This window comes from Danio rerio, chromosome 14 (assembly GCF_049306965.1).
Source record: "Danio rerio strain Tuebingen ecotype United States chromosome 14, GRCz12tu, whole genome shotgun sequence".
In the NCBI taxonomy this organism is placed as follows: Eukaryota; Metazoa; Chordata; class Actinopteri; order Cypriniformes; family Danionidae; genus Danio; species Danio rerio.
Window position 1 is genome coordinate 28,538,247 of NC_133189.1, and position 17,008 is coordinate 28,555,254.

Sequence of the window (17,008 nt, forward strand, 5' to 3'; positions counted from 1 at the left end):
CGCTTGGACCAGAAAACCGCTTAGCGTGATGTCACACTTAACAAGCGGATGACGTCTATCAGAGATTGAATTTTGGTTGCCATGTGTGATGAACAAATGTCAGTTTTTGACATCAATATAAGTTTGGTTTAAGATGTTGGCTCAACGATTTTGATCACTTTCCAACACAACCTAAAATCAACCTTATATCGATGTCATTTGAAGTTGTTATTGGACATCAAAATGTTGTCGCTGGCTAGACATTGAATTTTGGCCACTTGACATCACAAATTAAATCTAACCTAATATTAGCCTCTTATGACGTTGTGTGCCTGCACAGGGCAAGAACTAAACCCACTACAGAATGTTACGTTTACACACACATGCACAAATTACATGTAAATGCATCAGCTTTTTACAGCTTAATACTCACTACTCTTGAGTACTTTTGAAAGGGCTAATTTTTACGCCTACTTTGAGTCAAATTTACAAGATACTTTTACTCTAGTTACACTACATTTTTAGGCAAGTAATGGTACTTCTACTTGAGTATGATTTTTCAGTACTTTTTTCACCACTGGTGCCATTATTACAGGAATATCGAACTTTTATCAGCCAAATCTTTATTCACTATGCTGGTAGCACTAAGCAGCCATAAAAAACAAACATTATTAAGAATCTGTTACATGTATGTTTATTATGGAAAGGCCAATATGAAAAATGTAAATAAAAAAGACAGAAAAATACAGCATTTACATTCAATACCAATACAAACTGACATGATATACCAAAAAAAAAACAAATACAAAAACGATACAGTACTCACAATAATTCAATATGGTTAGTCAGTGATAATAGATATAATATCACATACAAAATACTACGAAAGATAACCTGCCTCATGAGAGTGTTTTGTGGGATAAAATAGACTAACGAGTGAGTCCAGAAAATGTAGCAAAAAACAGAACTTGATGATAAAAAAAAATACAGCACCATCTTCTGGTTTTTAAAATCTGACTCTTGGCAAAATTACTTCCTGAAAGAACAGCTTACAGGAAATAATTATACACATTAAAGATATAAACAGAGGTACACATCTCATACAAATTAATAATTCGATCCATAACATTTGAAGAATAAGCCATGTTTTTCTCCATGTAAACAAATGCTGAGTGAGCGATTAAAAAAGAATATTTGGCAATGCATAAACAGGTGCTCAGTCATCTGAAACATGGGCCCTAACGTCAAGGAATGTGGAAATACTGCACATAATGCATGAAGTGTACGTATATTACCCATTTCAAACTCGGAAACCTCTGTGTAGGCTTTATTTCAAACACTGCCTGTGATGTGTGATGTGTGTAACAGTCAAAGTGAAACATAAAAAAAAAAAACTGGTTACGTTAGGGCCAATGATTTCTCTTCCCGCCTCTCCATCATTCTGTGAAAATCTCAAGACAGTTTGAATGCATTTCTGCATGGACGTGAGGTTTGCGCATTCAAGGTAGACTGTTCACGTGGTCACTCCATTGCAGGATTCTGGCTCTGATAAATGGAAGCCTTGTCCTTCAGAAGAGCCAGACACAGGTGACAACTCCAGCTTCCTGTAAACATTATTCAAGCCAAATATGAATCACTCTAATTATAACTAGGTATCTTGTTTTATTCCGATTTGAGAATTTCAGCACATAAATTACAACATTACTTTCATGCCATTTTGACAGTGCTTACTTTTGGCATGCGGGTGGTGCATTTTATGATTTTTTTTTCTGTATTCTACAGTTTCGTGCACAATATGGCATTTGCCCATGCTTATTGTAGATGTAACAAAGATGTTGTGAATAACAAGGGGTTTTGGGGAATGACCCCATTAATTAAAGGTTTGATCTGCCCTGAAAGATGCCAAAACGATGTATTCAGCTCTTTAATGATGAGATAGTTTTCTCTGCTCTGTATCTTAAAAGGGACCTATTTTACCCCTTTTTTAGGATTTAAGAAAAGTCTTTTGTGTCTCCAGAATGTGTCTGTAAAGTTTCAGTTCAAAACACACATCAGATTATTTATTCTACCTTTCAGAATGTTTGGAATTTGCTGCTCTGAACATACTGTAGCTGTTTTTATTCTTTAGAACAGAACAATATACACATTTAAATTCAAACGAGTCATTCCAAACAAAACAATTACAAACTACAACATTTCAACTAGGTCATCATTGTGGCACAGTGGGTAGCACAATCGCCTCACAACAAGAAAGTCGCTGGTCTGAGCCTCAGCTGGGTCAGTTGGCGTGGGTTTCCCCCAGGTTCTCCGGTTCCCCCCACAAGTCCAAAGACGTATTATAGGTGAATTGGGTAGGCTAAATTGTCCGCAGAGTTTGTGTGTGAATGAGTTTGTATGGGTGTTTCCCAGTGATTGGTTGCAGGTGGAAGGGCATCTGCTATGTAAAACATGATGGATAAGTTGGCAGTTCATTTCACTGTGGCGACCACTGATTAATAAAGGGACTAAGCCAAAAATAAAATAATTTTTTTTTCCACGGGGCGCAGGAAAGGTGTCATAGGAAAAGCAGCAATTTGCAGTGGTTTCAGGAGCAAATTAAAAGTCCCACCACTTGTGCGTGCACGGCTCATTGTTGCCATTATTTTAAACTTTATGTGCTGACGTTAAGCACATTTTGTATGTTACAGTTAGTCTGCAATGCATTAAAACTTTTCCTTGCAAGCAACAATAGGCAGTAAGCTCGCATTATCTCTCTCGCTTACACGTGTGCAAGCACAATTTCAATGTATTGTGACAAATATTTAATTTATATGTAAATAGGCCTAAATAATGGCCTATGTTTTAAAATATATAGCTAAATATGCAGCCTATTGAGACGACCTGCAATTTCCTGTCAACCTTCTCTCTTGCTTAATTGCAAGCCATTGTTTATGATTATTAAGTTTACATTATTATATGTTTAAACTCTAAAACAAACACGGCTTACTCACTGTGAACATAGCAGTGTCTTATTTCAAAGATCTTTCCTTTCTCGTAGTTGCCATGGTAGCACACCACATAATCAGTGCATCTATGCCCGACCTTTAAGGTTTCACGACAGTAACACGCACAAGCAGTTATCTAGATCAGTGTTTCTCAACTGGTGGGTCGCGACCCAAAAGTGGGTCGCGGGAACGTTTTCAGTGGGTCGCAGAGTGTGTGGTCAAAAAACAACAACAAATGTTTAATTTTTAACCTATTTTGCTTAAATAAGACTTTTATTTTGAAATGTGCGAGCGATAACTGTACCGTTTGACATGTGAAATTTCATTTAATTATAGCAACAACTATGTCAAAGTGCAAGTACGACCCTGAATATGTAAAGTATGAATTTACATATATTGATGACAAAAAAAGGCTTAAAACCTCAGTATGCCATAAGTAGTGATGTGCTCTCACAAGAGCACTTTTAGAAACCAAACATTTGTCATTTTTACTTTGTAATATTTCTATAATTTGAGACATTTTGTTAAATGACAATAATACAATAATGTTTATTTATAAGTCTTGGTGATTTTCTTATGATTTATCTGTCACTACTTGTGTATGTTAACAAATAAAGTAGTTCGGCTCATTGAAGTCAGGTTTTTGACTCTCCGGTTTTCTAAACAATTTTTTTAAAAACAGACCCCAGCCCATGTTCTGATGGTGCATTTTTAGGATATCCTGATAATGCATCTTTAGAGATGCATAGATCTGACCCCAGTCAATTTGTGTCTGGAACGACACCAGCATAGGCGAACAACAATAAAAGCAATTGCTTGTACCTTCTGGAGGGTCTGACATGGGAGGGCTGAGGCAGTACATGTGGTATCCTCTGTCACAGTCATCACAGAACAGAAGCTGGTCCTGAGGAAGAGAATGTCAACACATTAACAGATGCCTTTTGTGTGTATGAGCTTCATTCAAATGTCTGGGGACTCACGTCATTCTCAGATGTGCCACAAACATTGCAGCACTTGCACTCAATGCACTGCCAGCGGTAAGTCTTTACAGCAGCCATCATCACAGCGGTGAACTGCAGGCATGAAGGATGCCCTTAAGTAAGAGAAGACCAGAGAAAAAAAAACTTGAATTATTAAATCAAAGACCTCTAGAGGTTTAAAGTTTCTCCTGTCCCTCTGCCATACCTGACCGTCCACAATCAGAGCAGGACACCAGCTCCTCAGACTGCCCTGTTTTCTGGTTCATGCTGGAGTCGCCCAGGCAAAAGTCACAGTAGTCATTAGGCAAAGCCAGGCCATTTGGTCCTTTCTTAGGGGCTGTAAAAAGAAGATCAGATCAACTCTTGGAACACTTTTGTATTTTAATTGACTGTCATTGTAACAAAACTGGCAAATATTTGTATTGTAATATACAATATCCTTAAGTCACAAGGATCTAACAATATCTAACCCTTAAATGTCATAAATACAACTATAAAAGGTGCGGTTTAAACATTAAATACTAGCACATCATACTTGTTAAATCTTTCAAACTGATAAGGAACAACAGTGCAAGTAAGGTGTCAGTAGTGTACACAGTTTTAGATGATGACTTCTCAACATGCACAGTTAGTGATGATTAAATGCTTACTCTTGGGTTCCTCTGGGGGTGCAGGCGTGTGAATCTCAGGCTCTTCTTTGTCCTCTCCCTCCTCATCGGCCAGATGAGAGTGAGTGTAATGGTAACTCAAACCTGGCCTGTTCTTGTAGCGCTTCCCACAGACTAATTAAAAAAAAGAAAACAACTACAGTTAAAACAGTAGTGTAAAAAACATTGTGCATTATTGGAAATCAGGATTTTTAAAATGTTTTTCCCCCCCAAATATTTTCTATAGAGCTTTCACAACTAAAGGTTTTCTCAACAGTGGTTGGTTGTTTATAATGCTTAGAGTAGGGGTGCCCAAACTCGGTCCCTGAGGGCCGGTGTCCTGCAGATTTTAGCTCCAACTTACTTCAACACACCTGCCAGTAACTTTCCAGTATATGTAGTAAGAGCTTGATTAGCTAGTTCAGGGGTGTATGATTATGGTTGGAGCTCTCTCCAGGACATCGGCCCTCCAGGAACAAATTTGGGCACCTCTTTCTAAGACTATAAATGGCGTGGATTTTCTGATGGATGTCTGCTCCAGGGTGAAGACATATCCTTTCTTATGTCTTTATGATTATTAATAAAGTTGAATATTTAAGAGCCTAGATTATATGATAACCTTTGTGTCATCCCACTTCAGAGTAAAACTGGGTAATATTTTTGAACAAGTTTTGCAGAATGACAAATAAAGCTTGCTGAAAGAATAAAATAAAGATGAAAGAATTTCAAATAATCAAGAGTTTAAGCAGGTAGCTAACCTGTGAACATTTCTAATTGGCCAGACAGTGAGAATCAAATTAGTTTTATCCAAGATCATAATGTTTGCTTCTGAGTATGTGAATGGTTTAGCCAGAGTGAAGTAAAATGGTAAAATATGACGCAGTTATTTCCCAGTGATGGGTTGCAGGTGGAAGGGCATCTGCTGCGTAAAACATACGCTGAATGAGTTTGCGGTTCATTCCGCTGTGGCGACCCCAGGTTAATAAAGGGACTAAGCTGACAAGAAAATGAATGAATGACATCATGTAAGAGTATAATTGTTAATGTTTTGAGATTGTAAGCAGAGTGGACTTCGAACATTTTGTGAGTGTTGAAGCTGGCTTCTGCTGATAAAATTACAAACTATCTTCAGTAAAATCAATCTCTGACTCTGGCTCTTCTTCATCTGACAAACTAGTCGTTTTTGGGTTCAAACTGTAAAATATCCATACACCGATATGACACTGATCATATTTTTTCTTTGTCAATCCAAAAGTTTGTGCTATCCACTTATTGTTTCAAGAAGTGTCTGCGTCCACATGGAAATGTGTAAAATGGTGTAATATGTATATGTGACACCTATATATGGTGCTGTAAACATACACAGACAGAGCAGCAGGATACAGTAAAATCAAAGAAGAATGCAGTGAGCCTGCACATGAAGTCGTTCTTCAGTGGACTGACTATAGACAAAAGCAGCACACTGTGGTCAGTTTAAAAATATCTGACATGTTTAACTGTTACGTGTAAATGTGTCTCTGCTGGTCATTGAATTGACACAGCATTACCAGGTTGTGTTGTAATAGTGATAGTAACAATGATAGTAAACATATATTGAAGGCTAAATGATGTTAATTTCTGCACACTAGCTGTGTGGAGTTTGCATGTTCTTCCAGAGTTGGTGTGGACTTTCCCCTGGGTGCTCTGGTTTTCCCCACATGTCCAAAGACATGTGGTACAGGTGAATTGGGTAAGCTAAATTGTCTTTAGTGTATGTGTGTGAATGAAAGTGTATGGTTTTTTCCCAGTAATGGGTTGCAGCTGGAAGGGCATCTGCTGCGTAAAACATATGCTGGATAAGTTGGTGGTTCATTCTGTTGTGGCGACCCCTGATTAATAAAGAGACTAAGAGAAAATGAATGAATGAATGCAGACTGGCATAAATTCATTGCCATGTGAAGTGGAGCTGTAGAATTTAGCAATATACTTTTTTCTAAACTGGGCTTTTCTTAACTTTTTATCAACTATATGAAAAAGGAAGCAAGGTCTAATTAAAGTATGAAAAGCAACACTGGTTAGATAGTTTTTTGAAAAAATAAATAAAAATAAAATAATAATAATAATAATAATAATAATAATAATTTAATGAATACCAAAAAAAAATAATAATAAAAAAAGCATTTAATTGAAATAAAAATCTGTTGTAATACTATAGTCATTCCGATCACTTTATCAATTATTTTTGTTAAATAACAGTAATAATAAACTCTGTCAATGACCCCAAACTTTTAAACAGTACTCTATATTTGTCTTAAATAATGCAGATATGATAACTCTAATGCTTTAAAAGGAGGACTTTTCAATGGTTTAAAATAACATTGGTCACAACTCACTGTCACAAGCATACGGTTTGTCTCGATCTTCCTGGGCAGCTGCTGCAGCTTCCAATTTCTTTTTACCATTTCCAACACCTCGACCCTGGCAGGTTAAAAAGACATTTTCATAACAATTCCCTTCAGACCATACTGTAATCAAAACTAATCACATCAGGTGGAAACAAATCTTAAATACTGCATTAATATTCATTTAACTAGGAAACGGGAGATTAGGCGTGTTACCTTAGACTTTCCTTTGCTTCTTCTTTTTGGAGTTTCCTCCTCAAAATCTTCATCATCCAGATCATCCAAGTAGTCTTCTGGCTCAAGGATTCTCTGAGAAGGCATCAATGAAGAAAAAACTCCCTCAATTATGAACCCAGAGTACAAAGTTCATATTTAAGGTGTCACATTATCAAACAGCCCTGCTCTATACCTTTCTGATGCGCGTGGAGCCGCTGTGGCTGCTGGCTGTACTGGTTCCAGTAATTTCAGCAAGACTGGTTTCTTCTTCAGGTGGTCTGAGCTCTGTGGTGACTCTTTTATCCAGCGGCTCTCCTTTTAGCAGGGCTTCTAGACTACTCCCATCCAGTGGGCCCAACACATCTTTTTTAAGTCCTAGTTCCAGCTCAGCTTTTAAAAAAACATAATAACAATAATAAGATTATTTTACATAGCACATTTCCAGTCTTTAAGAATGTTTTACAGTAACAGTAGGAGAAAAAATATATATTTTGAAATCATTTAGTCATGATTTACAATGCTATTTTAAATATGTTCTGTATCATACGTTTACACAAAATAGATACTCTCTCTCTGTAGCTATAAAGAGAGATAGATATAACACACACAGTACACATACATATGCATATGCATAAATCAATTCTTCAATGAAAGATGCCTATTTAATATCATATTCCTTGTCTAAGTATTATTTTTGGAAAATCAAGTAATTTTAACCTGCCTCAGTCCAGCAAATGTTCTTTATCATTACAATAAAATAAATGTTTTTAGACAACAGAGTGATAAGTAAAAAATATTTATCATGTTCACAATTTATATGGCCTAGTCCAGGTGTGGGCAAACTTGATTCTGGAGGGCCAGTGTCCTGCATAGTTTAGCTCCAACCCTATTCAAACAGACCTCCCTATAGAGTTCAAGTGATCTTGAAGACACTGATTAGTTTGTTCAGGTGTGTTTGACTAGTGTTGGAACAAAACTCTGCAGGGACACCGGCCCTCGAGGATCAAGTTTGCCCATCCCTGGCCTAGTCATTTGTGTATCAACTAAAATTGTCAAGGGTCAAACAAAACAATAAAAAATCTGCTAATGTTACATTTTGAAGCTCCAAAATCAGGGTTTTTGCTGGTTTCACAAAGTCAAATTTAAGAATTTTTAAGACCTTTTTAAGAATATGAAGAATTAAATGTCAGACTTTTATAGGGCTAAATGCTAAAGAATTTAGCGTGGGTTTTCTTCGGGGGCTCTGGTTTCTCCTACAAGTCCAAAGACATGCGGTACAGGTGAATTGGGCAGGCTAAATTGTCTGTAGTGTATTTGTGTGAACGCTTGTGTATGGATGTTTCCCAGTGATGGGTTGCAGCTGGAAAGGCATCTGCTGCGTAAAACATATGCTGAATATGTTGGCGTTTCATTCCACTGTGGCGACCCCAGATTAATAAAGGGAATAAGCCGAGAAAAGAAAATGAAAAAATGAATTTAAGACTTTTTAAAACCCTGTGGATACCCTCAAAATCCACATCCATCCATCTTACAAGTGATCCATTTGACTCCAGTTGGTTAATAATTTTAAACTTATAATATAATCAATCATTACTGGCATCAAACAAATAGTGAATGTGTGTTCACAAATGTAAAAAAAACAAAGAGCAAAAAAATTCACAGCAATTAAAAAGCTGTAAATAGCGAGGGTATAATTTAATACGCCTCTGACTGCGTTTGTCTGGAAAAAGAAAGACAAATACACATTGAATGGCACAAGGATGAATAAGCTGGTGATTTTTAATAAACAACAATAAACTATTATTTTTATGATCTAATTAATTCTTCATTCTTTAATAAATAACTTTTCTTTTTAATTAGCATAAGAAAATACAGTGTCATAACAAATTACCCGTTTTAAGAGGAGGAAAAACCAATGCTGGGTCTTCTGGTGGATGAGCTCTTCTTTTCTTCCTCCAGCGCCGGGCGGGGTATGAGTACAGCTGTCCTGGTGCCGTGCCTTAAAAAGCAATCACAAAGTGTGTTAGTAATAGTAAGATAGACTGAAAATAGAATCTGTGTATCGGACTGATGCTGTTTTTATTGTACCTGCACTCCTGTGCCTCTTCTCCATCCAAATATAGCAGTTGCTTTGAGCGACCCCAGTCTGGGAGTCCAAGAAGGGCATGAGGATGCTTCTCTCCGCACACAGCCGGGCATTATAATTATGACACTGCTCCAAAGCATCTTTGTAATACTGCTCTCCGAGCCTTTAGTCCACATACAAATAAAAGAGAACAGCATAGGTAATACATTATATAGGTTTTCACAAGACATGTGAATTCAATGTTCTCATAGCACTAATAAATATGAGCCTTTGACTAGTTAAATCAGATTCTTCGGAAAGTGACATGATTTTTTTGTTACATTTGGTGCGTCACAACGTGCCCATATTCAAACAATGGACATCAATGGACCTCAATGTGATGAACTAATTTTGCCTGTTTTTAAAAAAACGACGACATCCTGGTAGACTTTTCTTTAAAAAGTTGGATCACGGAACTTGACAGACAAACAAATTAGTCCGTCACTGGTCAGAGAAAGTAATTTTAAAAGTAGACACATGGCTGAACCGCGCTTTGATGTCACAGAAAACGATGAATGAACGAGGTGCAGATTTCCATTATTAGCCAGTCAAACACCACTACAATACCTCAGCCTGACTAACAAAAACAAAACCTCTCTAATTCCGACATAAACAGGAAATATCACGCCAATATTCATTCAAAGAGTTTAAAAACTACATGTACTCACACTTTAACGATATTCTCCACGGCAGTCGCCATTGTTTTGCTGTAGTGGGCTGTTGTTGTCTTTACTGCGCGTGCGCAGTGGATATCTTTTGAATCAATGCTACGTTCTCCTCTTTGGAGGAAGAAATGTTTGACCCGTCTTTTCAGACGGAAGATAACCAGAGTGGCATTTCTGTAATATTGTGCAAAACATTTTGCGAGATATTCTCAAAAGATATTACTAAGGTAATCAAAACAACTCAAAACCATTGATCTCTTTCGATGGTAGGCGTGGTTACGTTTAGATGACATCATCTGTCCGCACCGCCGCCATTTATATTTCACCGCCATTTTACATCAACCCAGCAGAGATTAGATTACGAAGATGACGGCTCAAATGGAAAACCAGCTTTGCAAGCTATTTGTCGGCGGTCTTAACGTCCAGACTACCGACGATGGGCTGCGAAACCATTTCGAGCAGTACGGCAAGCTCACGGACTGCGTGGTGGTGCAGAACCAACAATTGAAGCGCTCGCGTTGCTTCGGTTTTGTGACCTACTCGAGTCCGGACGAGGCGGACTCCGCCATGTCGGCCCGACCTCACATTCTAGATGGCAATAACGTGGAGCTGAAAAGGGCTGTGGCCCGAGAAGACGCGGGCAAGCCCGAGGCTCTCGCAAAGGTAAAAAAGATCTTCATCGGCGGTCTAAAAGACGATATCGAAGAGGATCACCTCCGTGACTGTTTCTCGCAGTTCGGCGCGGTGGAGAAGGCGGAGGTGATCACGGACAAAGAGACCGGCAAGAAGCGAGGCTTCGGCTTTGTCTATTTCGAAGATAACGACTCGGCCGACAAAGCCGTGGTGCTCAAGTTCCACATCATTAACGGTCATAAAGTCGAGGTAAAGAAAGCCCTCACCAAGCAGGAGATGCAAGCTGCCGGTAGCCGCGGCGGTGGTCGTGGCGGCCGAGGAGGCGGAAGGGGGATGGGCAGACCGCAGAACGGCTACGGCGGGCGCGGCGGAGGATACGGCAACTACGGTGGCGGCGGCTATGGGGGCAACGACGGCTACGGTGGTGGCTATGGAGGCGGATACGGTGGCGGGTATGGGGGAGGCTACGGGGACCAAATGGAAGGCTACGGCGGTGGTAACGGCTACAATGACTTTGGCAGCGGCTATGGCCAGCAGTCCTCTGGCTATGGCCCAATGAAAGGTAATTACTCGGGCAGAAGCAACGCTCCTTACTCCCGAGGTGGTGGTGGTGGTGGTTACGGCAGGGGGGGTTACGGAGGCTCGTATTAAGAGCGTTTATTAGGTCTCGTGTTAAGAGCAGCTCCTTCCCCAGCCCACATCACAGTTTTGACCACAGATTATCTTCAGCTAAGTAGCCAGATTGAGTCACCTTAATGTGGCGAGGCATTGACTGAAACACTCAAGCTCTATTCAGGAGTTCAGAACTTTATCCAGCCTAGCAGATCATAGGTAGGGTTCACCTATCCGACTTTATTCAACATCTTACAGCTGTTACTACTACTACACATCATTTTGCTCTTTTCCCTGATGTATTTAGGGAGATATTTTTTTCCAGCAAGACATATAGGACTACTACTCCGGATCTCTTCTTATTATAAGACTGGCCAGTGGTGGTCGGGGCAGGCTACCTGTTCGCGAAACTGCTTTTCACACGTTTTTCTTTGTGCATTGGGATTAAGTTAAGATTAGTGTTTTTGCTTGTTAGTGTAGGCATGTGTTTCTCCATTTAGCATATGTATTGTATCTTTATTGTGTATGTTATTTTTTCTAAGACATTTATATCTTGTTTTTATTTAGTCAATCACAGTGAACCCCTGTAGACATTTAAGACTTCATTGATTGGTAGCAGGCCCTATCTGCATATCTTGAGATCTGTAAAGCAACATTGGCCAAAAAAAAATCTATATATATATATATATAATAAATTTAATAACTTGGTAAACCGTATCAATAAATTCTTTAAAAACTTCATTACCAGTGATTCTATGAAACATCTCCACCAAATAAAATCTAATCAACACTAATGAAAATTTAAAGAATGCTACATTTCTTCTAAATGTATTGTATTATTCATCTTGTAACTATTTTAATACATTCTTAAAATAGCTCTAATGCAGAGTTCTTTGAAACTGTGATGAATGGGAAAACAAATTTTCAAAACAATGGCCACTAAATTGGTTGCTCTATAGTGCTTGCAAGACTTGTCATGGACTTTGTTGCCAATCAATGATGATTGATCTTTAATTAGGCTCAATGGACATTTAGATGTTGTTTGTCTAAACATAAAAAACGTGTTGGAATAAACAGATTTATGGCGTCTCAGGAACAAAAAGTTAATTGGGTGACTGTTCGAGCTCACTTAAAGTTTCCCAGTATACGTTAATATAGTGATTAACGTGTATCCCATCCCAATTAGTGTCATTTATTAAATAGTTCAAGCACATAATGCAAATATGTCATGGTGTTTCAGTAATCCTTTTTCGTTGGGACTCTGAAGACTGATTGGAGTTGTTTTTTTACAGTTTAATCATTTAGTAAAAGACTTAAATGCTTTTGTCTCATTGTATTATTGCTTCAACGGAATAACCTATTGAATATTGTTTATTTCAGATACAACTGAACTGTATGTATTTCTCTTAATAAAAGTCATTACTCCGTAGCCATTATGATTTATGCCAATCTGACATTCATTGGGTGCTTTTGACTTATGAGGCCCATTTAGTCATTTGTCTATCCACCTAGGTAAGACTAAAATTGGAGGCGCATTTTTGCCTTTATTAGGCTCTAGTGCTCCATTTGAATTGCATTTCTTTGCATCAAACATGTGGGGATGTTAACATTTTCCCAACCATATGTTGTCTTTATTCTTAAAATATGTTTAGAGCTTTGTTCCAATACTTTTAGTGATCAAATAAGATGGATCTATACCTTAGCTGTGTCCACTACTCCGTCATTGGATTCTCCAGGGCTACTCCAGAGATGTAGAAACCCAGCTGAAAATCCATAGGATAATCGCACCAGGTTTCCAGGTTTGTAGAAATACTTTACACAAGACATTACATCGGGTGTGTCTTTAACATACTTTGGATCCACCTGGAACAAAATCAGGTATTTGTGAGTCGTTAACGTAAAACGTGCATGCAACTTTATTTTTAGCATTTCCTAAATACCAGCGTTAAACTGCGGTGATCATGTAACAGAGGAAAAGTGGCGATTAGAATATGCTCTGTAGTTCAATGTGTGTGACGCTGTGGTGACTGTGGTCTATGTAGTTATGTCTTAATCCAATATTTTAGACAATTTCCAGTTTAAGGTCAAACCGGAGAATGGAGTTTATAGTTCCTGTATACTTGATGCATTAGTTCCAGATATTAATGACATCAAATGCAAAGGAGATCAGCATTTATTAAGCAAGGTTTGTGCTTTCAGTTATTTACTTTACATCTTATCAATCCCCCTCCCCTCCTCATCTCGGTGTTTTGCTCGTGTTTTTGTCCTCCTACATTTCTGGCACTCAAAGAGGACAGTGGTTTTAGTTGATAATTGAGTGAAGATGCAACTGTAAAACCATTTTGACATTGGCATTTTTTTGAAAAGAGAGATGTTCAACTCTTATTCTTAAAGCACATGTTTTACATAGACCCTCTTAAAGGCACAAACGTATGGGGTTTTGATAAACTGAATGTAAACAAACATGTTTCAGGACACTATTTGTTGACACGTTTATTTTCTTTGTCCACAGAGGGTAAACAGTGGAATGATTTAAGTAAAATCCCACTTCTAAGAGCAGCTGCTTGATGAACTTCTGCTGCAGCTGTGTATCCAGTTGCTCTGAAAAATGAAGGATGAAATCCGTCAGTGACTTTGGTGAGTAGTAATTATAATTTTTTTTTCCCTCAAATTCATCTATCATAGATTCATGCCAATTACATAATTTCTTTCTTGTTTTTGCAGTCTGGCAGAGATTGCTTTGCAACATGTATGCAAGATGCCTGTGGGCCTACAAGAAGCAAGAATGTCCATGGTGAGGTTTTGTAAATTGTGTTAGGCTTAAACCTACAACTGGACCCAATCCCAATTCTTTTATTGTATGCATCTATAACATCTGTTTATGAATATATTAAAGCATGCTTTTTTGTTGTAAAAAATTGTAATAATGACAAAAAAATACTAATTTGTGGATCTCCCTACTTCCTTGTGTAACTATCTGCCCTTGGCCTGCTGTATTCTGGGAAGTTTTCTTACCCCTTGGTTTTGAGTGTGGTCCTGAAAAATCTTTGTTCGAAGAGGTTTTCACCCCTTCCCCATAGCCTTCAAGCTAAAGAGAATTTTGACACCCCTACCCCTTGAAGTGAACGTGCAAAACAAGGGGTAAGGAGGAAAGGGGAAGAATTGGGATTGGAACTTGATCATTTCGTGTGATTAATTTAATGTCCAGTGCTATCATTTGAACATGGGTGTGCATGCATCTAAACTCCAAAGGACTGAATGAAAATGCAGCATGGACCAAAAACAGGTCATGAGGTTACAAGATGTGATCTCTAAATGGGTAGAATTCTCAAACAGACCTGTTTTTTTATTTTGCCATTTAAAGTTCACATGAACAGGAAGCTCTGATCATTTTTGTATATACACATTTTCCTTATTGCAGATCCTAGAGAAATGGAATATTAAATGACAAAACAGTGGGCGTGGCTTGCTTTTTCTACTGTGAGCTGATTGGATGTAGTAAAATAAGCATTTAATTCAGAACAATCAGAAAAAGGGTTAGGGGAGAGTTATTAGAACCTTACATACTCCTGCCTCACCATTTCTGTTTGTTTTCAAAATTAACCGTTGGAGGAATTTCCTAGGCTTGCGTATTGTGTTATCTGACAAACTACCTGAAAACAAAAAAGGAAATGCATTTTCAGGTTTTAAAAGTCCCATGAAATTAAAGTTGAGGTGTTCGTATTAGTACTGTTGGTTTATGAGATGTCTATAAGCTAGTGTGAACCAAAATAGCTAAAAAATTTCGTGTTTAGAAGATATAAAACTAACATAAACATGTAAAGCTTGTAGTTTGTCACTTCTGCCTATATGGACCAATCATTTTTACTTGATAACCACATCATAACCAATCAAACGCTCTCTAGTATCAGACATGCCTCGCCCTCTTCTTTATGCTTTTCATTTAATGCACTTAATCTAAACCACTCTCACTGGCAGAGTGGTGAAAAGACAACACTATTGGCTGTTTTTAAAAAAAAAAGGGAGGGGGGGGGCTAGACCGTCCTACCATCTCTGTGTTTCGCTTGAGATTACATCAAACATTAAATAAAAATATATATTACAATTAAAATGGCAAAAAAAATTTTTTTAATGACATTTACGTATGAATTGTTCAACACAGAACTAGAAATGTCAGTCAACAAAATCAAAGTTAGTTTGATTTTAATTTATACTTCAAAGGTCCATACAGATAAAAAAATGGCTCTTGCTGCAGATCTCTTAGTGTGTTTACAGAAATTCCTTGCATATAAAATAGTAAACAAATGAGTATACTATAGTAAAATAGTAAGCAAATGAAAATGCGAACAAGGATTCTTCAGAAAGCACAAATCATTGTTATACATGTGTTGGTAGGTTTAGTTCACGTATATATGTGTTTTTGTTAGATTATTTTATTATTTTTTTTTAAATAAGTGTGAATACTAGATGCAAAACATGGATCCATGTTAAAATATGCTACAATTAAATTCCAGGGTGATTTGGAATAAATACCACAACTTTCAGGTTGATGTCACTCGAGTGTCTGGAGGGGTCACATTAAACATCTATGAACTCTTTACATTTAATTATTTACCCAAAATTCCATCATGTTTTTATAATTAAAAACAGATTTTCTAAGTTGTTGTATTCTTTTTGAATTACCCTGTATATTTTATTCCAGACTAAAACTTAAAGAACTTGAAACATGTGAACATTCTGAATCATTAAACGCTGACAATGAAAAGATTGCATTGTACATTTAAGTGATTTATTTGCTTTTGCGAAATCATAATCTATTCAGACTTACTTGGATTTGTGAAACATAACAAAATATGGTCTTGTGGGGATTCTTTCTAAGATTTAGATTTTTCTTAACTTGTGGGAGAAATTGCATTCAGAAAACAAGACCCCCCCCCCCCCCCCCTAATTTTTTTGTCTTGTATAAATTGGTTATGCTCTTCCCTGATATTTTTTTTGTTTTACAGACCAACGGTGATGGCAGTGATGCTGTTCTCTGTCTCTGGGAGATGGCTTCAAATGGATCTTTTGACTGTAGCGGGATCGGAAGGGAAGTTGTTAAAGGCGGCTGAATCTTTTGCACTTGTGCTTATGGACAAGAATGAACATTTAAATGAATGTTTGATGTGATTTCAATAAAATAAATTGATCTTTTTTGAGTCTTTTGATTCTTTTACATTAGTTATGTCATTTTGATTTGAAATCATCTGAGCAATAAGGATGGTGTTTTAACTTTAGCTTTAACCCGTATAAGTATGAATTATTTTTTTTAATATAGCTGGTAAGGGCTAGAGTAGCAGGTTAGTGCAGTGATGTGGCAGTGCCATGAGTGACCTTGGTGATCATGGAGCGATGGTATCACTGTTGCCAGGCAACCCTCTGATGATGGAGGACCGCTACGACGGTCCTGGGTGTAAAGTCAGTGAGGCAGCGATAGCTATGAGCTGCTAACCAGTCAGATAAACAACCGCGGCCATCTCACGAGAGACAAGGCTCAGCACGAGGAATACTTATGAAGACATACATTACTCGACTTAAAGCTTTAAAATACCACGCACGTCTATAAAGGGAATGAATGAGTTACACATCCTACACGGAAAAATGATGTAGCAAGCTAACTTTAGCCAGCTGCCTAGCGCGATATTGCTCAAACATGGACTATGACGGGTAAGTGTGTGATTATAAAAAAGAGAAATGCAGATAACTTGTAACAAATATGTCTGCAGAAGAGAAAGTAATATATTAAA

At 37.7% G+C, this 17,008-nt stretch overlaps 3 protein-coding genes and 2 long non-coding RNA genes across 8 annotated transcripts in view; 3 read left to right on the plus strand and 2 right to left on the minus strand.

Annotated features, from left to right (window-relative positions):
• The window catches only part of LOC141377517 (uncharacterized), a 143,204-nt gene that overhangs the window by 116,558 nt on the left and 9,638 nt on the right, over positions 1 to 17,008 (minus strand). The gene's annotated exons all lie outside the window — the stretch shown is intronic.
• On the minus strand, positions 591 to 10,048 carry dpf2l (D4, zinc and double PHD fingers family 2, like). The gene is given in 11 exon segments (NM_212696.2): positions 591 to 1,583; positions 3,786 to 3,867; positions 3,944 to 4,056; positions 4,149 to 4,280; positions 4,594 to 4,725; positions 6,963 to 7,047; positions 7,188 to 7,280; positions 7,381 to 7,577; positions 9,079 to 9,186; positions 9,276 to 9,436; positions 9,981 to 10,048. Coding segments are annotated over 11 exon segments (1,218 nt in total). The 5' UTR covers positions 10,013 to 10,048; the 3' UTR covers positions 591 to 1,500.
• On the plus strand, positions 10,250 to 12,658 carry hnrnpa0a (heterogeneous nuclear ribonucleoprotein A0a). Its single transcript, NM_212645.2, has one exon. The coding sequence runs from the start codon at positions 10,344 to 10,346 to the stop codon at positions 11,259 to 11,261; it is 918 nt and encodes a 305-aa protein (NP_997810.2). The 5' UTR covers positions 10,250 to 10,343; the 3' UTR covers positions 11,262 to 12,658.
• Positions 10,885 to 16,415, plus strand: LOC107195253 (uncharacterized). The gene is made up of 4 exons (NR_135142.1): positions 10,885 to 11,172; positions 13,735 to 13,859; positions 13,947 to 14,016; positions 16,229 to 16,415. It is a non-coding gene; the product is annotated as an uncharacterized lncRNA (long non-coding RNA).
• klhl3 (kelch-like family member 3) overlaps positions 16,592 to 17,008 on the plus strand; it is a 98,976-nt gene continuing 98,559 nt past the window's right edge. For 3 of the 4 annotated variants that reach the window (XR_012389593.1, XR_012389594.1, XM_009291059.5), the window contains exon 1: positions 16,686 to 16,928. Coding sequence is in view for 2 of the 4 variants with exons in the window: in XM_009291059.5 (XP_009289334.1) it covers positions 16,915 to 16,928 (14 nt within the window). In the remaining 2 variants the exon portion in view is untranslated. Of the gene's footprint in view, positions 16,929 to 17,008 lie in introns of all 4 variants that reach the window. The other variant, NM_001423975.1, reaches the window with a different exon arrangement.